The sequence below is a fragment of the Lycorma delicatula genome, chromosome 2, assembly GCF_047948215.1.
Source record: "Lycorma delicatula isolate Av1 chromosome 2, ASM4794821v1, whole genome shotgun sequence".
NCBI lineage: Eukaryota > Metazoa > Arthropoda > Insecta > Hemiptera > Fulgoridae > Lycorma > Lycorma delicatula.
This window is the reverse complement of record NC_134456.1, coordinates 77,057,897-77,085,141: the sequence shown is the minus strand read 5'-3', so window position 1 is coordinate 77,085,141 and position 27,245 is coordinate 77,057,897. Positions and strand designations below refer to the sequence as shown.

Below are 27,245 nucleotides of genomic sequence, written 5' to 3'. Positions count from 1 at the left end.
TATTATTATTACCTAATTCTTCATTTAACTGTAAAGAATGTTTCCGTTGTAAGTGCTCTTTTATGTTTGTAGTATTGCCGAAAATGTTTTAATATTTTTTGAAAATTTTGCAAGAAACACTTTTGTTGTTCATTTTTGGTAAAAAAATGTTCAAACATTGTTGATTTCCCCCCTGCTCTTATAATTCTCCTCTAAAAATACAACTAAATACCAAAGTTTCTAAATGGATAAAATATAAACGAAAAATAATGAAAATCAATAAAACCAAAGTTTAACGAAATAGTTTTGAAATGAGTAAATTGTAATAAGTAATAACTCCTTTAATACTAATATATACGAAAAATTCTGTAGACTGAATTCAAAAACTAAACAAACAGAACTCAAAAACGCTATTATTTAATACCGACTGAAACGGTAACAATTAATACCATACGAATTAATGCAAGATTTATCAAATATTAGCGACTGATTATAGGTGAGATAATAAATTCAAAAAAATGTACTGCATTTGCAGAAAATAATTTTTTAGGAAGAGATTAATTGCGACGCCTGTAACCAGTAGATAGTCATAATTTATGAAATGATCCATTATTATAACAGATATTAAAGTATATTAATCAAACTAATAATCTTATTCAATGTTTGTACGTATGAAAAAAAAAGAGTAATATTCATATTTCGAATGAGTCATTCAATTACTAATATCTCGGTTATTAAAAATCATTCGATTTTGCCCATTACTACTAAACACGTTGTATTTTAGTTTTCTATTGCGATTCAAAATAAATATTTTTTAACAGTTAAATTTTAGAAAATTTCTTGCGCGGAACGGCTGACATCATTACAAAGAAAAATAAATCGAATAGACAGCGCCAAATAATTACGTTCTCACAGCCAACTAAATTCTGATCAAATTGATAAATTGAATATGTAACATTTCAACATAAAATGGAAAGATTGTTTCTTCCTGATCATTTTGATATCTAATAAGCATACCATTTTCTTCTATTATACACAAAATAATCTTAATTTTGTAAACGTCCGATTTTTCGGACGTTGAGATTTTATGCAGATACCCACGGACGTTCGATAGAGGAACGTTCCTGTAAGATATTGGGACATTGGGATCCAAAAGGTTAATACACTAATAATTGAAAATCTTTTGGTTAAAAATGTATTTGCTCCAACGTTTGTTGACTCATTGTTTTAACCGAACGCACAATACGCCGAAAAATGTCATTAAATTTTTTGCGTCAAAGAAGATGCCGCCGCAAGGGTTATTTTTTAAAATGCTACTTGGTTTACTATCCTTACCGGCATTCATGTTGCATAACATTGACGGTTCGTTAACGTCGCAACGTGTTAAATAGTAAAATAACAGGTAGACAAATATTTGAAAAAATACGTAATCATTTTATTATGGTAAGGTGGTTAATAAAAACATTATTCTCAACAACAAAAAAATCATTGTGTAGATAGAAACCTCAATTTTATTTATACAGTTTGTCTATTACGCATATCAACTGTTCCAATTCTGTCATCTGTTACTGCAACTAAGGTTATGTCAGCTGTTGGGGTTTGTTGATTTTGGAATTATTATCTTTGTTCAAAACGTGACGTTACTCGTCTGGTTCTCAATGACGGTTGAGTTTACAAAGGAAAACGTATTTTTAATAAATGGATCCGCTTATTACAGCTGATGCACAGCTTTTAGGTAATTTTTTCTTTTTTGTTTATTAGATATTTACACTAATTTTAGCTTACGTTTTTAAAGGACAAACGATTTAGCAATTAAGTTTGTAAGCTGTGTTAGGTTAAGTTTTCTAGTAGATAGTTTGTTATTTCAGGTATTTTATTCATGTTGCCGTGAGTTAATTCAGGCGTCCAAACTTACGCAATATCCCAAAAACTGTTATGCGATTAATTATTGCTCGCGGTTTAATCATTCTCTTTAGAGAATATAATATCATCAGTATTGATTATAGATTTGGTTTGGTTTCATACAGCTTATTTTCTGATAGAATGGACGAAATTTGTAATTTATTTATTATAATCTTATTAACATATCTGATTGATGTACTGTACTTATTACTAACTATAAATGCTTTCTGTTCTTACTAATTTTGTTCAGTCAATGTCGCATTAAAATAGGTTTTTTTTGTATTTCTGCAGTTTAACTACACACATTATAATCTTAGTACTGTAATAACTTAACTGTATGTTTAGTGATAATTCTGTATTCATTTTATTTAGTGCATTGATATACTAGGTTTTAATGATCACGTGTTGTATAATAATGCAGAATCTGAATGATATAAATGTCAGAAATTTAATTATAAATCAGAAAAAATGTTAAATTGGAATTGACTGTTGAGAGTATGTTTATGGATTGTATGTCCTTAGCCCTTATTGCTGCCAATATTTCATTATGTGGTGAAATAGAAGTTATTGATAATAAGAAATCTGTTATCTTGCTTAATATTTTCAATTAATTTGATGTAGTTTGTTTTGCAAAACATATGCAGTTTGATTCTATTGTTTAATATTGAGAGAATCTCGTTATTGCAGTAAATTCCTTAACAAATAATCTATTTGGTTTTGGTTGAATGTAATTTTCATTACAAATCATATTAAACTATAAAAAATATTGCTTCTAATGCAGTTTATTGGTAGCCTTTTAAAAGTTTTGATATGATCAAAGTTTTGAAAATTACATCAAACTAATTTTCGACAAGATAGGCTTTTTATTTTCTTATGGTCAGTGATTTTCACAGAAGAAGGTATCATTCCTTTATTGCTTATTATATAAATTAAGGTACTTTACCCATAAGCTAAGTATTTTCAAAATTTGCTGTAATTATAATGGTTTTAAAAATAAATATAATTTTTTTTAAATAACTTAGTTCAAACAAACGTATGCATTTTTCATACTGTTTGTATTTCTTATATTCATTTGAATACTCTTTACAATCCCATAAGAGTAAAAATAATGACTGTCTATTCTCATGATGTTAGTGTTTTTTGGATTTCCAAAAAACACTAAATTTTCTAGTAATTTCCAAATTATTGTAGAGACTGGTGAATCTTCTATATTCTAATGATTAACAAGAGGTTACATATAAATTTAACCATAGCTCCTTGTCCGTACTGATTACTTATTACAGCCTTGATTCTTTAGCTGCATATCATCTTTGTGAAGATGCTGAGTTTGAGTCTAATATATTTTAACTTGTAGATATCATCAACTATTTCTCAGTTGACATCATGTTTCCAAAATTTGTTTGATAAAATAGATAGATTTGGAATAGTAAGGTTTTCATTTAAATCTTTTAGGAATTAACAGTTTTATCTCAAAACAGTGTTTTTTGAGGTGATCATCAATTTACTCTTTTTTTCTTCTCTTTGATAATTTTTCCCTTCTCATATATTCCTGATATCACTCCTCTTACTAACTTCCTAACAGGAATTTTCTATCCATACCTCCAATGTATGAATAATTTTGACTTAGTTGCCTTAAAGTTTATTCTTATTTTTCTGTGTGCAAAAATACCTTTCCACTCATATTTTTCTATTCCGGCCCTTCAATCAATGGTCTTTTGTTATTTTAGATTTTATTCTATTTCAAAAAAGTCTATACAATTTACTACTTCATAACTTTTTGCATTGTTTTATTTTTTACATTCTTCAATTAATTCTGATATCTCACATTTTCCTGTAATTATAGGATAGGTTGTGGTTTTTATAGAAAAATAATATTTTGTGTTAGCTTCCTTCCAAAAATTTCCTCTTCTGCCCAAATTATTTTCTTTTTAAACTTGTTTAAATAAGGGGAAATTGCATTCAATATTCATTGTCAACAAAGCCTACTTTATGAATTAAGGGTTATATTCTAACCCTTTCTATTTTGGCATTGTGGCTTTCCAATCTCTATCAGAAAGTGTCATCTCCTTTTACATGTTAGATTAATTCTTTGTATCCCTTCATTTTTTCCTGAAGAGTCTGGCAAATTTGCACTGTAGCTTATGCGTTTTCTGTTTTACAAGTACTAACAATATATTTGTCCTATATTCTTAATTATTTATTCCTATTTTTCTGAGTCTTTCCCCTATTTTGTGTTTATTATGCCACAATTCCCTGGCCAAAAATTACATTTATTTTTCCATATTGCTTAAATAATATGTACCTTTGATGTGTTAGTTTATACCTTTAAATTATTTAATCCACCACTGTTTTTCAAAATCTAACATTACTCACTGTGACTTGAATAATTTCATAGTTTTTGTACTGTCTGATGACCTCTTGAGTAGTCCCACCCAGAGTGCCACTTGGGAAAATATGTTACCTGAGAGAATACTATATTATTCACAAAAAAAATTGCTTTTAGATAATTATGAATATTCATATTTTATTATAATAATGAATACTTTGTTAAAATTTTATATATTTATATTTTAATGTGACCGAAGGCACATGCTATAGCATATGACTTGCTATTCACCTGTTATAGCAAGTGAAAAATGTTTGACAAAATTCAACAAAAAAATTAAATTTTTATTACATCTAAATTTGACCTAAAATTCAAATTCTAGAAAAGCCCTTTTATAAGTGTAATTTGGCCTATCTCCTTTCTTTATAGAATCCGTTTCCTTCTCATTTGCTGTTACTTTTATTTAAACATGTTGAGTACTTTCAAGTTTAACGTTTAAACAACGTTGGAGCAATTTCAAGTTATGATGATGAATTGCATATGAAGTATGCAAAATAAACAAAAAAATTTATTACTAAAAGTTTTTTAAGTATCTATGCTTATTTAAGCTTACAAAGTTAGTAGTGCAATCTTATTAATTCTGATATAAAAAGAGTATTATCTTTAGTGCTTAATTTTATTAATGCGGTATTAAATGCCAAAATAATTGGCCAAAATATCTGACTGTCAGAAGTAAAACTTAATTTATTTTATTTGTTTCTTTCCTAGTTGGTATTGGTGCACTTCTCGAAGCAGGGGCCGATAAGGATGAAGGGGTACGTACATCTATTACAGCATCATTATGCCGACTTGCCAAGCGATATCCTTGTGAAGTTTTACGAAGTGCTTGTTTATATCGCCAACGAAATTCAAAGGTAATAATAATATATGTTTGGTTATACAACTTGTAATTTATTTATGGTTATACAACTTGTAAATTTCTTTCTTTCTTAGTAAAAGATGTTTTAGATAACTTTTCTTTTCAATTATCACCAAAAAAAGAATAATAAATAAAATTAAAAATAATTTTGTTACTAGCTTGATTATTTATTTTTGTATATATTTTGCTGTACTTATTATGTGTCATTGAATAGTGTAGATCTTACACATTATAATAATGTTATGTAAATTGTCAACATGGATTTACTTTGTTCATAAATTGTAGCTGATTTTTTCACATTTCTTGAAAATGTTACGTATGCGTACTATACTGTTGATGTAAGTATTGTTATCTAGCTAGGATGTACGTTTTAAATGTTTGGAGTTGTAGTGCTAATAATGTATTAATCAGGATTTCTTTGATTTTGAAACACATATAAAACTATATAAAAAAAAACATTTCTTTTTAAATTTTCAGTTATTCTATACAAATGTATTCAACTGCTGATTGTCAGCTGACTGTATTTAAATTAGTTACTTGCTGATACCTATAAAGTTATATGACTCACTTTTAGTACTTCCATACTGGTTCCTTCTTTTATCCTTTCTTTTCCTTATTCTTTATTTGTTTTTTCTAAGACAAATACCATGAAAAATTACACTGTCCATCATTCTGTAACTGATGAAACAGCTGGTTCCATAAGCATAGCTCTGTAGAGTGATATCTCCCATATATCATAGCTTGTGAGATACCACCCATAGATAATGTGTTATCTATGGGTGTATGTTATCTATGGGTGTATATCCTCCTGTTTCCCCTTTCTTGAAGTTTGTGCAAAGGGTCACAAACAGCACGCAGTATGTAGCTAAAAGTAGGAAATTTATGACTAATAAATTGTTATTATCTAATTTGATTTCTCTGATAACTTGGATGGCATGACAGGATATTTGTCCAGCAATATAGAGATCACTGACCCTGACATTGGTACTGTCAAAGATATCTCAATTATATTAATGCTTTGATGTGAAAATTACTATATTTTCAGTAATAAACTTTGTTTCCTTTCCACTCATTGGAACCAAATATGGGAATTTTTGTGATATGGCATTTGTACATGGGCGTAAGAAAATACAATTTTCCTTCATTGTATTTTTTCTGTACTCAAGAATTTGTGTACGTTCACTTACTTATCAGTTATTTAATAGTGCTTATTTTTATGTTTTCTTTTGTCATTCATTTGATCAATTACATGGACTTTTTTCATTCCTATCAGTTCTCTGCAAATGTTTTATATATATTTATATATTAGATAAATAATATATACCTCTTTTTGTTAGAGAAACTTACTGTTGGTCTGATCTTTGCCATAATTCAAATGTAGAATATTCAGGATTTTTGTAATATGCTGTAGAGTGTTGCTGCCATCTTCTTGGTTAAAAGTCTGTTAAACGTTTTTGCTGTATTTTCACTTGAACATTATTTAATTTAAAAAAAGGACATAGTTTAGTTTTCTTAAACAATTTATGATAAGCAGTTGATTAACATTTTTTTGTCTAAGATATTTTGAACATACATTTGTAAATGAACAATAAGTTTTGATGTCTTATGTCCATGATAGACATACATCTTGTCTTGTATGTACATTTTTCAACGTATTTGACAGTTTTTTAGTTATCAACATCTGAAACATATTCAAAGCAGAGAGTAGCATGTAATGTTTGCAACATTTTGCTATCAAATTGTAAAACAGAATGTATGAAAAGTATAAGTAGGGTATTTATTATGAAATAATGGATGAAATTTTGGTATGGGGAATTTTTTTGATTAGTAAGTAATAGATACAAAGGTTTCACAAAGACTAAATAGTATTTTTAAATTTTATGAAAGAAGTTTGATATTGTACTATATTCATGAAAAAAAAATTATTATTTTTTTTTAAATTTGCATTTAAATCTTTCATACCATAATTATTTATTAATTTTTAATTAATAACAAATTCCATTTTTCATTGGGCATTTTGAACTGAACTTAAAAAGTAATTCCAGTGATTCATTTTAATTTTAATCAAATTAACATCATATATAAGTTCATTAATTTGTTAATTGATTTTTAGATTTGTTTTAATTATTTTTGTTAACAATTCCGTGATTGTCTCTTTAGATTTAGTAATAATAATTACTATATTATTTGAGTTCATTTAATTTTATTGATATTGTGTATTTGTAATTTTGTTATGTATGTAAAATACATGAAAAATATTTTTAAATAGCGTAATAGTCATTTTTAGCGCTTATTTGGTTACCTGATTAATGAGTTTGAATCACTTATGCTTTATCAGTAATGACTTGTAAATATCAGATAATTTTAATAAAAACTTTTATGAATGTGGCAGCTGAATAGTTATTTTACTATAAAATTTCTTGTCTATCTATTTAGCTTAATACCATTTCATTTCTTCTTAATCAGGATTCTAATTTTCATTTAATTCTGTTATATTACATTTCAAAAGCCTCTTTTATTTTCTTCTGCCTATAATTTTTTCACTCCCCTGTTGTTTTTTAAAATTATTTGTCATTTATAAATTTTGTTAATTTGTTTCCTGAATAAAAACTTGATATCACTGAAATGACAAAATTTATGTATATGTGTTTTACTTCATCAGATGAAGAAAATATTGCATCGAGTAAAATCACTACATTGAGCAATATTACTTACTAAAATACCCACAATTGGAGAGGTGTGAGAGTTGGTTTAACACTTTGAGTGCCACTCGATCTGATAAAACTTTTCTGAAAACCCAACTTTTAATTTTTTAGTAGTAATAATAATCTGGAAAAAATGGAGGATTTTAGTCTTAAAATTGTTTATAAAGCCATACATGTGTATGACGCCTCTTGGCACCATTGGCTTCCTGAATGAATGCATGTTCTCTAGGGTCATAAACACCATTTGGTGCCGACTGGATTTAATAGTTCTCATAGTAATCGATGTTAATTTGTGTGCAATGTAATTACTTTTTTATGCAAATTATTATTGGTTTTAAAACCAATAATAATTTGCATAAATATGGTAGATATTACTTATCTAAGACATTTTTAATCCTGTATTTATGTTTATTATTCTTAATATACTGTCAAAAAATTAGATGCCCGCACCACAAAAACCCTACTCGTCTATACATAATTTCTTTTTAGGATAGTATAAATTAGCCATTTTTTTATTTCAATTAAAGGTTGTATCTTATTAATACGATTACATGCTGCTTGTTCATTATTACAAAAAAGAAGAGTTTTCATGATAACTGTAAATCTATTCCGTATGGAAATCTATTCTAATTATGGAAAGGTGGTATATTAAATGATGGATACACCAGTAATCTTTTACTCTGTTAAATTCCATGTTCCCCATGTGTAAAACAAGACCCAGAAACACGCATAATTCATCTTTCGTTACAGGTTTCCATGATAAATGAGATTTAGGGTGACCGATTTTTGTTCTAAGACTTCTGCATAATTATTAGTTTAATTCTCAGTCAAGTTAAAAACTTATCATCAGTTAGTAGTTGAAAGGGGCGTTAGTTAGGGGCGTGAGTCAGGACGACTTAAACGGCCATATCAACATCACTCAGTCCTCTGAGTACTGCGCAGCTGAAAGCAATGGAAAACTACAGCTGCTTATTTTCCAAGAAAATGTGGCTCTCTGCATTTTCATATAGCAATGATGGAGGCGCCATCCTTGGCAAAATATTCCGTAGGTAAACTAGTCCCCCGTTAGGATCTCCAGATGGGGACTACTAAGGAGGGGGTCACCAGAAAATTAAAAAATAACATTCTACGAGTCGGAGCGTGGAATGTTAGAAGTTTAAAAAAGGTTGGTAGGCTGGAAAATTTAAAAAGAGAAATGGATAGGATAAATGTGGATGTAGTAGGAATTAGTGAGGTTCGGTGGGAAGAGGAAGGCGACTTTTGGTCAGGTGATTTTAGAATAATAAACTCAGCTTCAAATAATGGGCAGGCAGGAGTAGGTTTCATAATGAACAAGAAGATAGGGAAGAGAGTAGAATATTTCAAAACGCATAGCAATAGAATCATTGTAATAAGGATAAAATCAAAACCTAAACCGACAACGATTGTTAACGTCTATATGCCTACAAGCGCCCATGATGATGATGAGGTAGAGTGTGTATACGAAGAGATTGATGAAGCAATTATTTACGTGTTTAATTTAGTAATTGCCAACACCCAATTTAAAAATCATAATAGAAGAATATACACTTGGAAAAAGCCAGGCGATACTGCAAGGTATCAGATAGATTATATCATGGTTAAGCAAAGATTTAGGAATCAACTTGTTGACTGCAAAACTTACCTTGGAGCAGACATTGATAGCGACCATAATTTGGTGATAATGAAATGTAGATTGGGGTTTAAAAACCTGAAGAAAAGGTGTCAGATGAATCGGTGGAATTTAGAGAAGCTTGAGGAAGAGGAGGTAAAGAAGATTTTTGAGGAGGACATCGCAAGAGGTCTGAGTAAAAAGATAAGGTAGAAAATGTAGAAGAAGAATGGGAGAATGTTAAAAAGGAAATTATTAAATCAGCAGAAGCGAACTTTGGCGGAACAAAGAGAACTGGTAGAAAACCTTGGGTTTCAGACGGTACATTGCAGCTGATGGATGAACGTAGAAAATATAAGAATGCTAGTGATGAAGAAAGTAAAAGGAACTACCGACAATTAAGAAATGCTATAAACAGGAAGTGCAAACTAGCGAAAGAAGAGTGGATTAAAGAAAAGTGTTCAGAAGTGAAAAGAGAAATGAACATTGGTAAAATAGACGGAGCATACAGGTAAGTTAAGGAAAATTTTGGGGTACATAAATTAAAATCTAATAATGTGTTAAACAAAGATGGTACACCAATATATAATACGAAAGGTAAAGTCGATAGATGGGTGGAATATATTGAAGAGTTATACGGAGGAAATGAATTAGAAAATGGTGTTATAGAGGAAGTTGAGGAGGATGAAATGGGAGAAACAATACTGAGATCTGAATTTAAGAGAGCATTAAAAGATTTAAATGGCAGAAAGGCTCCTGGAATAGACGGAATACCTGCAGAATTACTGCGCAGTGCAGGTGAGGAAGCGATTGATAGATTATACAAGCTGGTGTGTAATATTTATGAAAAAGGGGAAGTTCCGTCAGACTTCAAAAAGAGTGTTGTAGTCATGATACCAAAGAAAGCAGGGGCAGATAAATGTGAAGAATACAGAACAATTAGTTTAACTAGTCATGCATCAAAAATCTTAACTAGAATTCTTTACAGAAGAATTGAGAGGAGAGTTGAAGAAGTGTTAGGAGAAGACCAATTTGGTTTCAGGAAAAGTATAGGGACAAGGGAAGCAATTTTAGGCCTCAGATTAATAGTAGAAGAATGATTAAAGAAAAACAAACTAACATACTTGGCGTTTATAGACCTAGAAAAGGCATTCGATAACGTAGACTGGAATAAAATGTTCAGCATTTTAAAAAAATTAGGGTTCAAATACAGAGATAGAAGAACAATTGCTAACATGTACAGGAACCAAACAGCAACATTAATAATTGAAGAACATAAGAAAGAAGCCGTAATTGAAAGGGAGTCTGACAAGGATGTTCCCTATCCCCGTTACTTTTTAATCTTTACATGGAACTAGCAGTTAATGATGTTAAAGAACAATTTAGATTCGGAGTAACAGTACAAGGTGAAAAGATAAAGATGTTACGATTTGCTGATTTAGAAGAAACAATGAATGGCATAGATGAAGTCCTACGCAAGAACTATCGCATGAAAATAAACAAATACAAAACAAAAGTAATGAATTGTATTATAAATAACAAAGATGGACCAATGAATGTGAAAATAGGAGGAGAAAAGATTATGGAGGTAGAAGAATTTTGTTATTTGGGAAGTAGAATTACTAAAGATGGACGAAGCAGGAGCGATATAAAATGCCGAATAGCACAAGCTAAACGAGCCTTCAGTAAGAAATATAATTTGTTAACATCAAAAATTAATTTAAATGTCAGGAAAAAATTTTTGAAAGTATATGTTTGGAGTGTCGCTTTATATGGAAGTGAAGCTTGGACAATCGGAGTATCTGATAAGAAAAGATTAGAAGCTTTTGAAATGTGGTGCTATAGGAGAATGTTAAAAATCAGATGGGCGGATAAAGTAACAAATGAAGAGGTATTGCGGCAAATAGATGAAGAAAGAAGCATTTGGAAAAATATAGTTAAAAGAAGAAACAGATTTATAGGCCACATACTAAGGCATCCTGGAATAGTCGCTTTAATATTGGAAGGACAGGTAGAAGGAAAAAATTGTGTAGGCAGGCCACGTTTGGAATATGTAAAACAAACTGTTAGGGATGTAGGATGTAGGGGTTATACTGAAATGAAACGACTAGCACTAGATAGGGAATCTTGGAGAGCTGCATCAAACCAGTCAAATGTTGAAGACAAAAAAAAAGTAGTTGAAAGTAGTTAAATGACATACCATCAATTGGAATGGGACAACAAAGATCAGGATTTTCAACAAAATATTTTTTTTTAATTCTGGTGGATCGGTCACCTATATACTTGCCACTTTCATATTTGTTGTACATCAAGTGAATGTAATTTTCAATTATCTAAATGTCATCATTTTTTCAGTTTCACTGTGTATAGTTTGCTCAGTTGAGTGTGAAGATTTTCATCTTCACTCAAAATCACTTTCAGTACCCGATTTGACACCACTGTTATCTAAATATTAATATTCAGAGTCACTTTTGGCACCAGATTCACCGTTCCGACTCTCATTTTTCAAAGCATGTTCTTCTGCAGCTAATTTCTTTTTAACATTAAATCATTGTTTTTTTGACTGAGAGGGGACTTGGGATTTCACCGTCAGCCATTACGAAAATAACAGAAGAACCTTGGGACCACAAACAATTTTATAACACTAAGTATTAAACTAACATTCACATAAAGGTTAACAGGTGAACTGAAAGGCCAACATAAGTATAATACATTTCATATGACATAGGCCGCCAGGCACTGATGGCCCCTTATATAACTGCCTAGTGACACCAGTTGGCGGCTGTGGCACTCAAAGTCTTAATTTTTAAAACCTGGATAATTTTTAGGAATAGGTTTTTTGTTAGAGATTACCACCAAATAGAACCGATTAATCAAAATTAGCTAGTATTGTTTAAGTGGTATGCTTAATGATGTGTGTAATGCCACAAAACAAAAACCTTTCCTGAAGGTTTTTGTTACTCACCAAAGGTTAAAAAACATGAGAATATATAGGCACAATAATTTTATCTGAGGTGTCTGAAGTAGTGTTGGCATTGGTAATAGTAAAGTGGAAGGAATAAATTGGATACTGTTTTTGGTAGCTTTGTTGCACTCATGTTGTTAATTTTGCATTATTTATTTTCATGTTTGCAATCAGTATCTTTCAATATTCATTCTTTGTTTCTGTCTTTTTTAAATAATAGTATTTTTTAATTCTCATCATCAATAGTTTTTTTACATTACCTTCTCATTTATGCTTGTCTTTGCATAGCTCCTCAACCAAGATCTAGCCAATTTGTTCTGAACATACAATTTTTGGATTTTCTTCAGTTACTTTATAGAGGAATGTCTTCTAAAGTCAAAGAAAATGTTTATTAAGATGAGTGTTTACCACTTAACTGGGAGAAAATGAAATATTTTGTATTCCTGGAAAATCAAGAATTAAGAAGAAAATTAATATTTTAAATTTAAAAAACTTTTGTTAAGATGTGTGTATAATTTTTACTTAACGGCATTAAACATTGGTGACAAAGAAGTTATAAGTAGCTTTTGAAACAGTGTACCTGAATCTGCCCATAAATTGGATTTACTAAATTTACAGAAAATTCTTTGAAATGTGGGTTTTAGGTGGAATAAGAGTGAAAATAATTGGAAATTTTTGTTAAAAAACAAGATATTTTTCAGACAAGTAAATTTTTTAAAACAAGTGAAAATTTAGACAGGAAGAACTACCAATTATTATTTCATACTAATCAACATTCACTCGGTAAAAAGTTATGTTTGAATTGATAACTGTTAATGGCTTCAAAAAACTTATAGCCAAAGGATCTAAAAAGCTGATATTGGTGCGTATCGGCAGGGCTGAAGGAGAAATTCCAAATGCATGCTTGATTTTTAAACTGAACCAGAAGCAAGGTGAATACTGGAAGAACCTTGATGTGTAGAACTACAAAAAATTGCTAGAAATAAATGCCAAACCCTCCACTTGTTCATTTTTGGTATTTGGCAATGCTCGCAATTGATGTTAATATAAAATTTCACAATACATGCATTCAAATTGCAGAAAACAGGAACTGTTTAAATGGCTGCAAAGCAGAGATATTACAGCAGATTTATTAAAAACTGAGCTGTATGAAATGGTACAATTATTAATAAGCCCACCCTTGTACTACTTTATCAAAGTATCAGAGGATTATAGTCATAACATATTAAAATTGCCACTATACCACTCTGAACTTAATCCAGTTGAACTAGTACGGGTGAAAATAAAAAGTCAAATTGCGGAAGAAAATGTTCTTGTCAGAAAAATATAATAAAATTAGTGGGTGAGAAAACATTTGTTGAACTGCCGGCTGAGTAATTGAAGCATTGATTTGAAAACTTAAAAAGAACTGAATATTATACAAAGTTGCCAATATTCAAATCACAATTTGCTATAAATCCAGAGATGGTAGTGCCGATGAATCTCGTTTTTTTGGTTTTTTCCAGCTAAAGATCGAGATTCATCAGATTATACAGATGCCATTTTTTTTTTTGATAATACAGATGCAATTGATGGGATAGAGCTGCTAAATTTAAAAAACCTTATGCTTCATTCCTTCCCCTCTGTTTGTTAAAATAAATAAATAAATGAAAGAATTAACCCCCAAAGATTGAAGTATAATGCAAAAATAAGAACTAAATAAAAGTAATCCAATAAAAATATTTTAAAAATTGGCAAAAAAAATATCGTTAAGGCAGATAATAAAAGGAAAGACACATTCGCCGTACAGTAAACTCATGTGCTTGTGTTTGTGTAGTATATGTTTCTAACATATACATTGTTGCATTAGGTGTATTAAAATAGGAGGATGTATTTATAAGTAAACTTGTAGTTTTGCATCATTGTAAATGAATGGGTTATTAAATAGTTTAGCTAATTCCATCTTTGAAGCAGAATATAATTATTTTTATTAAAATTAATTTTAATCATTTGCAGTTTTTTTATATTATTCATGTTTAGTACTTTCACAGATATCTCTGCTTTTTCCAAATATAATTTTATAAAGTGTAATGTAAAATATTAAACACTAAAGAATATGGTTATATCTTGATCACTGAGATAAAATAAATTCTTTTTTCTCTCGTATACTCTGTTACTAGATAATGAAATTTGTTTTTGATACTATAAATTTGAATAATTTAAATTAAATGTATTATTCACTTGAGCCAGTCATCATGATAAACTGTTACATTTCCATTAATAACAGTTTCATTGCTACGTTTGCTACAGTTTGTTGCTAGAAAAAATGCCTTGTTTTCTCAAATATGATCAGCTTAATTAAATTTTTCTTTATTGTATTTAATAAATTCATAACATTAAAAGAAACAAAAAGGAACTATTCCTTTTAGTTATAATAACATACATAAATGTTTTTAAAAAGAAGAAGCATTAAACAATAAAATTGCTTTATAATCTAACCATAAAAAATAAAAATAAAAAATGAAATTTTGATTTTATAGGGTTGCATGTGTCAATAAGGTAGAATTCAGAAAATAAAATTGTGAAATAGTTTGCATAGGAATGACAAGCAATTTAAAAAAAAGCTTTCGACAACATTTACAAGCATATAAGTATAATAAACAAAAATTATACTGACCACATACAGGAAATAAACATTTTATTTCAATGATTTAAATGGTTCTCTGTTGTAATATTTTTAAATATTAATATATAATATTAATATTTTAAATATTTGTTTTTTTAAAATCACATTTTATGAAATATCATTCAGAAGGTACAAGGACAGTAAAAAAAAAGAAGTTACTTACTTAGCATCTGTGTAGAAACCTGTTACACCAGTTCCAGTCTGTTAGACTAGTTCCAGTAAGTAAAGCAACTGAGATGTTATTTCAACCTGTTACTGCTGTCTTAACCGTATAAATTCACAGAAAATTATGGTTTTACACAGAAAATTGAAATAAATTACTGTGTAGTGTGCTTTGTTGGAATAGCTCAGACAAACATATTTTTTGACAATATTTACAGAAAGACTTTGGTACTTTATATTTAATTTTAATTTATTTTAATTTGGTACTTTATATGCTAAATAAAAAAGACAAGAGGTTTCTTTCAGTATCTTAGAACAATGTACCATTTCTCAGATGATTTTGTAACAAGCCTATGAGTCTATTCTTCTTTGAAAAACAAATAGTTACCAAAGGTTTAGCACTGCCATGTTCTTATGGTCTTAAATCATAGACCATTATGTTTGGAGACATTTGAAGAGCAGATTTAACAATTGATTTGTACTAACTTATGCCTGGTGTTCTTAATTATAAGAAAGATATGTGTAGCTGTGTATTTATTATTGCTACATTTTCAATGTATTTTTCATGACCAATTCATATTTCTATTATGCTGCATATTTATGTGTTGTGAGTTTTGGCTCCTTTGTTGTATGACACTATTATATGTGGATCTCTTACTTATACTGTTTTAAAAACATATTAAATGCAGGGTCCAAACTTAATAGCCAGTGTTTCACAAAAGCACATAAAGGTAATATAAGATAAACTTTTTATTTATCTTATGACAGCCAGTAGGACAGCCTACTACTCCTAACATAACACCTAACATAAATGAAATTTATGTTAGGACAGCCAGTATACAATTTTAATATGTTCACGAGTATATATATATTTGAACTTAACATTACATCTGTTTTTTGATCTGTTACATGTAAAATATAAAAAAAAAATATTTTGATGTATTTTTATTCCTACAGATAACAAATGCCCATCTCATTGTTATATTGAAAGCAGTTGAAAAAGTATGTCAGGAACAAGTGAATATGTTGGATGAAGTTACCACAAAAGAACTAATTGAATTTAGTATTGAGGAAATGACTCGACTCAAAGAATATGCTCCTGAAGTTCAACTTTCAGCTTCTAATATACTTGTAGCTCTTGCAGGGAAAGATATAAATCAGGTATATTATTTAAACTACCCTTGTAGCTAACATCCCTATAACTGAAACAAGATAAGTAATGGAAGTGTGTTTTATATAAATATATATATATATATATAAATGATTTATATATAAAATATTAGGTTATTCAAAACATAATCTATCAGTTCAGCTAGTTATTTTAGATGTATTAAACATAACTGTAATTGGTGAAGATTTTTTTCTACAATAACCACTTTTAGGAGAGTAACCCATTATTTATGTATTTGATAAATTTGAAATTTATGTATTTGTGTAAATTTGAAATTTCAAAAAATTTCACAAAAAACTTTTCACTTCTGTTTCAGTGTAAGTATATTTAGTTGATATCAAAACTACAATAAATTTGTTTGCAGCAACTAAGAACAAAAAATATATTGTAGTTTAATATTCTTATTACTTAAAACAACTTAATTTTAAAAAAAAATAAAAGCACAAGGATAAGAAACAGTTAGTATTTATTATGTTTGTTAAGAAAAAGATAATGAAGCTTAATAAGTTGATAATTATATTACAAAACTAATAAAAGTCTATATTTACGATTTTATTTGCTATAAATTTGACAATAGTATACTTTTTAAATTGTCAGTATGAATTAAATATTCTGAATTTATAAAAAATGTATAATTTTAATAATTTAATATTTCAAAACAATTTTTGGGCCAGTATACGCTAAAACCTTTAAAAAATTTGTTGGTTCTTATAAATCAATTTAGATTTCATACATATCAGATTTCTTGAAATAATATTAAATTATGTAGTTCAGTACGAATGCTGCTTTTTATGTATCGTTTTTATTTTTTCATCTTTTATGACCACATTGGATCACTTTAGCAGTCCATTATCCAAGTCTCTTTGAAGAGTCTGTTTGGTTTTGGGACTGTTTTGTTTGTTCAAAGGCTTTGTGGCCCTCCCAGTACTTTTTTACACGTTCCAATCTCCATGCTCTTTCTGGTATTGGAAATGATTGTGTTGTGACTTTCTTTCATGTGAGTGTAAAGTGAGTTTTTTGTCCTTAATTTTTTCATTTAATTTTATCTTTAAAATCCTCATTACCATTTCCAGAGTGCAGTTGAATTGTAACAGTGCCTTGTTCCAAGGTGATCATTCTCACTTTGATCTAAAGTGGTTCCAAGAGTTCGCCTCTGAATTTCACTTATGACTTAGTGTTTGTGAGGGTCAGTTTTATCATGTTTATTAGTTTGGAATGTAGTCCAAGAGTTTTAGAAATTTTAATAGGGATTCATTTTCTGTGATGATGTTTCAGTATATTCTTTCTTTGTCTATTGTGCCTTGAAGACTCTGATTAGTTGTTCATTGTGATTTTTGAGGATGTTATTTATGGTCTGGTCGAGTAGATCTCAGAAACTTTCTGTTTTTACGGTCTTTTGGAGATTTGTTTTTATTGTTAGTGGGGTATGGGCATTTTAGGGAATGAACTACTCCCAAGTAAAGTTCAATTGAGTTTATGAAATAATGCTTTATTTTTATTGTATAAAAATAAATTATATGAATAACGGTAATTGTACTGCATAGATTATAATCCTGTCAAAGCATGTATTAACTGAACACTGCAGTTGCATTTACATTTCTACTCGGCAGCTCGACTTGAAGCCAACTGACCTGCACCGTTCAGTCCCCACTACAAGCTGACACGCAACCAAAAACATATGTTTATTCTACAAACATTCCCACCCACCTTGAAAACAACCCATTTTCAACCTCAAAAAAAATGAATAAAAGAAAATTAAATCTAAAGAACACAAAATTGAACAAAATATGTAAAACAAATGAAAATATTTAAAAAAATCAGGAAATACAAAATATATGAAAAAGTGGATTATTATCAATATTATACTAAAACATTAATATCAATATTATATTGACACCACCTAAATTCTGTCTAATCAATGTTTGGAAGTTGGATCACCTTTGTAATACTTCTTTTTAATGTTTTTGTTTGAGTCTTTACCATGACAACTCTAATGTTACCATTTGAATCCTCCACTATTTCTATTACATGACTTAGTCTCCATTGTAGAGTAGGAGTGTTATCCTCATAAATGATAACTACAGTACCAACTTGAAGATTTTTTGATGTAGTCTTCCATTTAAACGTTGCTGAAGTTCACTGATTTATTCTTTATGCCATCGTTTCCAGAATTGCATGGTTAGTTGATTGATGCATTGCCATCTACTGAGGCGGTTAATGCTGATCTCCGGAACATGTGTTTCTGGAATTGTGGTGAGTGGCTGACATATTAGAAAATGCCCAGGGGTTAAAGGGAAAAGGTCTGAAGAATCAGAAGAACGGTAAGTTAATGGACGGGAATTTAAACAACTTTCTAGTCTGCATAAAATCGTGTATAATTCTTCGTATGTTAGTGATGCCTTCCTAATTGTTCTTAGCAACAGATGTATTACAGATTTTACTCTGGCTTCCCATAGTCCTCCAAAATAAGGAGATCTGGGAGGAGTGAATTTCCAGGTAATATTGTCTTCGGCGAGGGTATCATGTATTGTTTCATGATGTGTTCTTGATGATAAAAGTTAGTTTAATTCGTGTGAGGCTCCAACAAAATTCTTTGCGATGATACTGAATATTTTAGAGTATTTTCCTCTCCATGATGTAAAGCATTGTAACGCTGCCAACAAGGATTTGGTGGTTAATTTTTGAACAAGCTCCAAGTGAATAGCTTTTGTGGTCATATAAACAAATAATGAAATGTACCCCTTGATTGTTTTAGATCCTTGTCTGTGTGATGTCAGAATTTCAATTGGTCCACAGTAGTCCACTCCGACTGTAAGAAATGATCTAGACAGTGGCACTCTTTCGGCAGGAAAATCTCCCATTTGTTGTTAAATGCACCTTGGTTTTACTCTGAAGCATATAACACATTCATGAACTATTTGTTCATGAATGTGTTATATGCGTAAGTGAAGCAAGTAATCCTTGTGGTCCTGAATGTAACTGTTTAATGTGCTCATGTTTTGCAACCAGTTTCGTGAAGTGATGATTATGTGGAAGAACAGCAGGTTGTTTTTTATAGTAGCTTGAATCTGAATTATGTATTTGACCACCAACTCTGATAACATCATCTTTGTCAGTAAATGGGCACAGGGATAAGAGCTTGTTATGTGTGCTCAATTCCTTGCCATTTTTTAGCTGATTGTTCTCATCACTGAATGTCCTTTTTAAACTGTCTTGACAAGAGTGACCATGGCTTGATCTAATTCATTAGTTTGTAATAATCCACTTGTTCTTAAACTGTGATCTTTCAGTTTTGCATTATTTATGAAATGAAGAATGTATTCTATTATGCGCTTAAGCCTAACAAGATATGAATAACTGCAAATCAGATCTTCATCGAAAGTGATCACATTAACGGATGCATAGACCTTCATTCAGGTATGTCTTCTTCATAGAACTTCAAATCCAGTGATTACTGCCATGTGGAAGGATCTGACAACCACGCTGGTCCATGCCACCATAATGTTAACTTTAACAACTGTTCTGTTGAAACTCCTCGTGAAGCCATGTTAGCAGGATTGTCGTCACCTCTTATATGATCCAATTCATCAGGGCCTGAAATTTCTTGAATCTTTTCAATGCGGTTTGCTATAAACACATTCCAATTGGTGGAAGATGGCTTTATCCATGTTAAAATGATTTTTGAATCTGACCAATAGTATTGATTGTTTAAGTTCAGTTTTAAAGATACACTTGTTTTGTATGATAATTCAGCAGCCAAAGTGGCTCTACCTAATTCTAACTGTGGGAAGGTTAACCTTTTTAAAGGGGCGACTCTAGACTTTGAACATATCAACATTGTTTTGACATTACTTTGACCATCTTCACTCCTGATATATACACATGCACTGTAACCTTTTTCTGATGCATCTGAGAATGTGTGTAATTGTAAATTGTTATCTGTTCTACCATGAATATATCTAGGTATTGTTAAATTGTTGACTGTTGTAAATGAATTTCTTACAGTATGCCACTTGTTTTGTATATGAAGTGTTACACTTTCATCCCAATTTAATGTGAGCTGCCATAGATCCTATTAGAGAATTTTTGCAATTAAAACTACAGGGCCAATTAATCCAAGTGGATAAAAAATTTTGGACATTTGTGAAAGTATTAACTTTTTTGAGAATGTTGACAGCTTCTGTCCTCAAGGTGCACGACAAAATGAAACATATCACACTGTGGGTTCCAATGTAGTTCTAAAGTTTTTACTGTGTCATCCTGATTGACATTGTAAACCTTTTCAGTTTCTATTTCTTCACTGGAGAGATTCTGTAATAGTTGATAATTGTTAGAATGCCATTTTCTCAGCGGAAAGCATCCATTTTTAAATATCTGCTTAATTGAGTTTGTATCTTGATAACTTCTTCAAGATACTCTGCTTCAGTCATGATATCATCAGCATAAAAATCAGATAATGCTGCAGATGCTCCTTCAAAATAAGGCTGGTGATATTCTGTAGCACGTAATTGTAATGATTTCATTGCCAAATATGGATCTAAGGCTATTCCGTATGTAAGGGTAATTAATTTATGTGTAATGGGAGACATGGATCACTTCTCCAAAAGATAAGCTGCAAATTTGTCTTGCGGCTCCACTAATATCTGGCGACACATTTTTTCTATGTCTACAGTCATAATGATTCTGTGCTTTTTGAATCTCGTCACATGAGAAATTAAATCGTCTTGTACTACTGGACCAATGCTTATACAGTCGAATGATATGTTTGTATGAGTTTTGCAGGATGCATCAAATACCATGCAAAATTTTCTTGTTGTATAAAATATGAAGGATTTGTAATTGTATTTTTGGTAATTGTTTTTCATATGGCCAAGTCTTATGTATTCTCCCATAAAGTTTACGTATTGATCCTTGAGTGTTTGATTCTTCTGCAATCTTTTTTCAAGCTGATAAAATCATCTGAGTGCTCTTTCACTCGAACTTTCCAGATCACTAATGTTAGATTTTACAGGTAAAGTTACGACAAAACGTCCTTGATTTATCAGCACAGTGTTGGAGTAGTGTTCTTTACATAAGGCATCTTCACCTGTAAAGAATGTTTCTTTATCTTTGTAATGGTTTTTTCTAAATTTCCTAAAATGATTATAATTGTTTGTCAATGTTTTCAATAGTAGTAATACAACATTGGGCATTTGTATTATTTTTTGGTAGACTTGGGGGTAGCACCAGAGATCACCCAACCAAGAGTCAGTCGTTTTCTGAAGTACTTGAGAACTGTGTTTCAAGTGAAACTGCCCTACACACAATAAGTCATAAAATATTTTTGCTCCAATTAACATATCAATTCGTTGAGATTCATAGAACAAAGGATCTGCTGGAAAAATATTTTTCTAGCAGGTTCCAATCTGAGATGTTTATTGGTAATGATTGTGTAATTTTTGGTAGAATATGGAAATCCAGTTGAGCCTTAAAATTTGAGTAGCGAGATTTCATCACTGTTGTGACACAATGACTTGCATTTGCGTTTACTGAACCAGTGCCACTGATTGGAATCCCACTCTTAAATTTTGGAACTTTGAGTTGTTGACAAAGAAATTCAGTCATGGTATGAATCGAAGAACCTGTGTCCAGAAGCACACAACATGAATTGTAATTGCCGATTTATCAGCAATTTGTACAACAGCTGTGGGAAGTAACACTTGTCTATTTTCACTTGTCATTGTATGAGATAAATGTCCTACAGGTTCACTTGAAGAGTGTGGTTTAGAGTTTACTACTTCCATATTACCAGACATTTTTTGTGAATCTGAAGCTGATGAATTCAACAGAGAATTGTGAGTTTGACCACAAGTTTTGCACATGCCTAGTACCTTGTAATACCCTTTCAAGTGTCCAGGACAAAGACAATTGATGCAGAAGTTTAGTTGCTTAACTTTCTTTCACCTGTGCTCATTTTAATGAAGGTGGGACAATTGAATATCTTGTGTTCTAATCTGCATATTACACATTTAATATTAGTGGAATGTGATTGTTTCTCAGTGATAAGTATATTTGTTGCTTGGTTTGGGAAAATTATGATTTTTGTTCAGATTTGATTTTAGAAAGTGATTTGATGATGATTTTGCAATGGTGAAAGACGGGCTCTGGACAGGTCTCTTGCTGCTACTAGCCACTACTTATAGCATATGACATCTCTTATGTAGAAAATCAGAGAATTCCTTGTATGTTGGAACCTTATTTGGTTCTGCTTTTAATTGCCATTCCTTATTAGTGTTGTAATCCAATAAATAATAATTCAGTTAATCCAATAATCCAATAAATGTATTATAAAGTATCCCAACTTTCTACTGGTTTTTTAAAATGGATAGTGCTTTCAAATGCGCTGTTGTATCATCAAGAAGATGTCTAAGTGAAGCGCTGGAATCCTTTTCGATATTTTGGTTGATTAAAAATTGCCTTTATGTGTCAATCAACTATGACCCTTTCGTTTTGGGTATCTGTTTTCCAGCAGTTTCCAAGCATCCGTGTAATTTTGAGATGTCAAATCAACTACATCAATGATTTTAGCCGCATCACCACCCTTCAATGACTGATGCAGGCAATACAGTTATGTACATTATCTACTCCACTGTTTTTGTCAATAGTAACAGAAAACATTTCCTTGAATGGTGACCAACCTTCATACAAAGCAGAAAAGGTCAGAATGCTCATTTGAGGAAGCCTTAGTTGAGTAGCTGTTTGGGATTCTACTGTGAGTGTCAGGCTATTAGCACTGGTATTTTGGCAGATGGAGGAAGAGATTATGTTTTCAGCTTGACTAATAACGTTATAAAATTTATTTTCGAAGTCTGTCCTTTTGGTCTCCGTAATCTGTGCCTCGTGTCCATCTTCAATATAGCGATCGTCAATTTCGTTTTGAATTAGGTTAAATTGATCAAGTAGAGTTCCTTTGATTTGTTTAATCGTAAATTTATTTCAGCCAATGATGTAGGGTTTATTAAGTATTTGTTTAAAAATGTTTGAAGTCTTGTTAGATTTCCCTTAATTCGACCCCTTTGGGCAATCAATATGTCTAATTTAGTAATTTTAATTAGTAATTCAAAAAACAAACAAAACTTAAAATGAAATAATAATATTATTTATACACGTAAATATGAATTTAACAACATGTGTAATATGTACACAGTTTTATTAGAATAAATTTAATAGGCACCCAAATTAGAAATAATTTCGATTACATTTTAATTTAATGAGATAAGTATAATTAATTATGATTCATCTACTTTATTATTCAGATACGAGAATAATTATGCAGCTTTATTCCTTATCTGTATTAGGTTGAGGTTCGAATGCGATAAGAAAATATAAATGTCATGCGTAAGTGTGTACATTATCTTCATTTGGCTTCACAGTGCTAATGACTTCATTAATCAAAATAAAATATTTATCTCTTCCTTTGATGTAGAATATTTTAAATTCCAATGGTATATACGCTTCAATTGAAAATTACATAAGTTATATATATACGAATATAATAAAAGTTGCATGGAAATGTGTAGCATAAATTTATAAAAGGATAAAATTCTGAATAAAATGAAGTGATTGAATGGAAGAGAAAATGAATACGTTTATGTAAGGTACAAATGATCACACGATGAGTGTCTGAATTTCCAGTTGTGATATTTGATCTGATATGTGAATTTTCTAAAACGAGATGAATCTTCTGTTCCTGGTTTTTGGCACAAAAAATGTTACGGAATAAACTAATCCCAAATAAAGTTCAATTGAATTTATGAAATACGGTTTTATTTTTATTGCATAAAAATGACTTATATGAATAATGGTAATTGTAATGTATAAATTATAATCTGTTTAAGCATTATTAACTGAACACTGCAGTTGCACGTACACTTCTATTCGGCAGCTTGAAGCCGATTGATCTTGAAGCCTACTCCCCTGAGCCGGTCATACAGTTAAGTAAAACTTGGCCCAGAGAAGCATCCTTAAACTCTGAAAGGGACTCCCCACCCACTGGCAGTTGGCCTCCTGGTTGGATCTTTTCTCCCTTTGTCTGCCTACAATCCCCAGGAGGGGGTAACCTGGCCCGACTATGTTGTTCTCCCCCCAGGGACTGGGCCTTGGTCTTAAATTGTGCCAACCTGTAACCGTCGGGGAAGGGAACCAAGCCTGACTATGTCGTTCCCAGAACCCCATCCGGTGGCTGGGTCTCGGTCTTTTATTTTCCAGTCCTAGTATTTTACCTACCCCAGTCCCAGAGTCCCCACCCGTTCACCAGAACCGGCACACCTGGGCATGCTGGCCTTCGTGGATGGGACTGTCCACTATTCCCTACACTAAAGCCACGATGTCTCCCCTCAGCGTCCTTAGCGTGTAACACTTTTATTGAAAGCACGTCAAAAGCCCTCCAGTTATCCTCTGAGGCCAGCATGAAAGACACCAGGTTCTCAGGCCTTAATCTTTCAATACCTGCTTGGATTCGCCATAAGTGCCATTCTTCATATTAAATATGGTGTGCTCTACTGTGTCCTCTCTGCTGCAAAACATGCAACAGGGAGAATCACGTCTACCAAATCTGTTGAGGTAATGTTCAAATGTCCCGTGCTCGGAAAGCATTTGTGTAGTAAAGAAGTTCGTCTCCCCATGTTTTTCTTTTCGTCCAAGTATCTAAATCAGTAATTAATCTCTTAGTCCTAGCAGCATCACCCTCCCTAATCTGCAGATCGATTGGCAAAACTGAGGCCAACACACACTCAAAACTGTATGACATTGTTCTATATCCTGCTATGACTCCCAACAATGTGCGTCAATGAACGCTCTGCCAACGTACCTGGTTCCTTCTGACTCTCACTGCTGCACCCCAGACAGGGCAGCATATAGCAGAACAGAAGTATTATACGACATTATGTTATATAATGGTTTTTAAATTTTCTCTCTCTTTATATTCATCATCCTCTCGTAATCTTTTTATTCTTTCCTTGGTCTTCTTTTCTTGTCGAGTAAAGTTTTATTGCAGTACTCGTTCAATGCACTTCATCCTCCTATTTAATTCATCATTAACATATACAAAAAATGATGTTGTTAAAAGTTCATTATTAACAGTTAATTATACCAATTGTATTGTTAATTGTATAAATGAAGGTCATGTTTGATTTATTAGTAATTATTAACCTGTGATTGTAAAAAAGGTTTTACGATAAATTAGAATTCAATAAGTTATTAATGAAATAAAATTTTATGTACTTCTCATTTTTTTTAAATGTGTATATGTAATTTAATAGTTATACAAGGAATTCATGTTGTGTCCACATAAGATTTTTTTTCTGTTGTAATCCGTTATTAGCTTGAGATTCATGATCTGGTCTGGACAGCCCTTCAGGTTCTGAAACCTACCTCGTATTCTCCTAGTTCTTTCTCGAGTTGTAAACCGATCCTTTTGAGGATGATACTTAAACGAATTTTGTATGTTGTGTCTAGGAGTGAGATTCCTCTGTAGTTGTTAGGGCCTGTTTTGTCCGCAGTTTTGTGTAGTGGATGGATAAGGGATCAAAGAACTACCAGTACGCTGTCATCCAGTAGTTGTCCACTGGTAGTTGTTTGATTCATTTGTTGGCAAACTGATGATGAAGACCAATTTTTGCTTGTGTTTTGCATGTTCCAGATATCTACAAAGGTCTGATCTTCTCCGGCCACTTTGTAATTTGTTATCTCACCCAGTGCTTGGTAGATTTATTTATTGTGGGGAAGGGTTGATGTTTCGTGGTGGTGTTGTTATTGGGGTACTGGTGTCAAAGTTTAGGAGTTCTGTTGGATATTAACAATTTAGGAGTTTGTTGAAATATTTAGCTAGGATTACCACATTGTCTTTATTGTTATGGGCCAGGTTATGATTTTCATCCTCCATTAGTAGAGTTGGAGGTTCATACTTCTGGAGTTGTTTTTCTGAAAGTTTTGTGGTAGTCTCTGACTGCATTTTTTTAATTCTTCTATTGATTCAGTGTATCTTTATGGTGTTGTCTTTTTATTTTCTTTAGGGTTCAGATGGTTTCTTTTCTTTGTTTTACTAGATTTTAATTTTAACTACGTAGTGATCTGAACCGGTGTCTACTCAAAGGACTTTTACATTATAGATCTCTTTGTGTTGATGTTTGTCCATGAAGGCATGTTATTATTTCAAACTTAGCATTCTGCATAGGCATTTTACATCATTTTAATTTTTAAGGTAAATCTTAATTGTTAATTTTTAATCATTTACTTTGGTAATTTTTGTGTCTGGACGCTGATAATGACACCTCATTGTGTGCCCAGAAAAAAAATTGAAGACATGATCTAATTGCCATTCTCCTATAGTATAGTCAGGGTGTTTCCAGGTTTGGAGTTCTTGAGATTTTCTCTTGAAATATGTGGATTTTGAGATTAGGTTGTGGTTTCTGCAGAGATTGATGAGCATCTGTCAGTTATCATTTGTTCTCTTTTGGGTGATCCATTTATGTATGATGTTTTGGTATCTTTCATTGTCTATTGTGCTTTGAAAACTCTGATTAGTTGTTTAAGTGATTTTTGAGAGTGTTATTTATGGTGTGGTCGGGTAGGTCTCAGAATCTTTCTGTTATTTTACAGTCATTTGGAGATTTGTTTTTATTATTTGTGGAGGCATGGGCATTTGTTATGCTTTATATTTTTTTTAGGGTGAGTGTTGAGATTCTTGGGGATTGTGACTTGGATTTGGAAGCTGACGAAAAAGCCTGTTCCAAACTGTGTAACACTTTTCATCACTCTCTTCCCAGGTCTGCCTTTGTAGAG

The 27,245-nt window shown here is 31.2% G+C and overlaps 1 protein-coding gene across 2 annotated transcripts in view; it reads left to right on the top strand.

Annotated features, from left to right (window-relative positions):
* The first annotated feature begins 1,343 nt into the window (after positions 1-1,343).
* c11.1 (maestro heat like repeat family protein c11.1) overlaps positions 1,344-27,245 on the top strand; it is a 133,831-nt gene continuing 107,929 nt past the window's right edge. For both annotated transcript variants that reach the window (XM_075355579.1, XM_075355578.1), the window contains exons 1-3: positions 1,344-1,714; positions 4,976-5,121; positions 16,211-16,414. In XM_075355579.1, the coding sequence (XP_075211694.1) occupies positions 1,678-1,714; positions 4,976-5,121; positions 16,211-16,414 (387 nt within the window). In that variant the 5' untranslated portion in view covers positions 1,344-1,677. The remainder of the gene's footprint in view (positions 1,715-4,975; positions 5,122-16,210; positions 16,415-27,245) is intronic.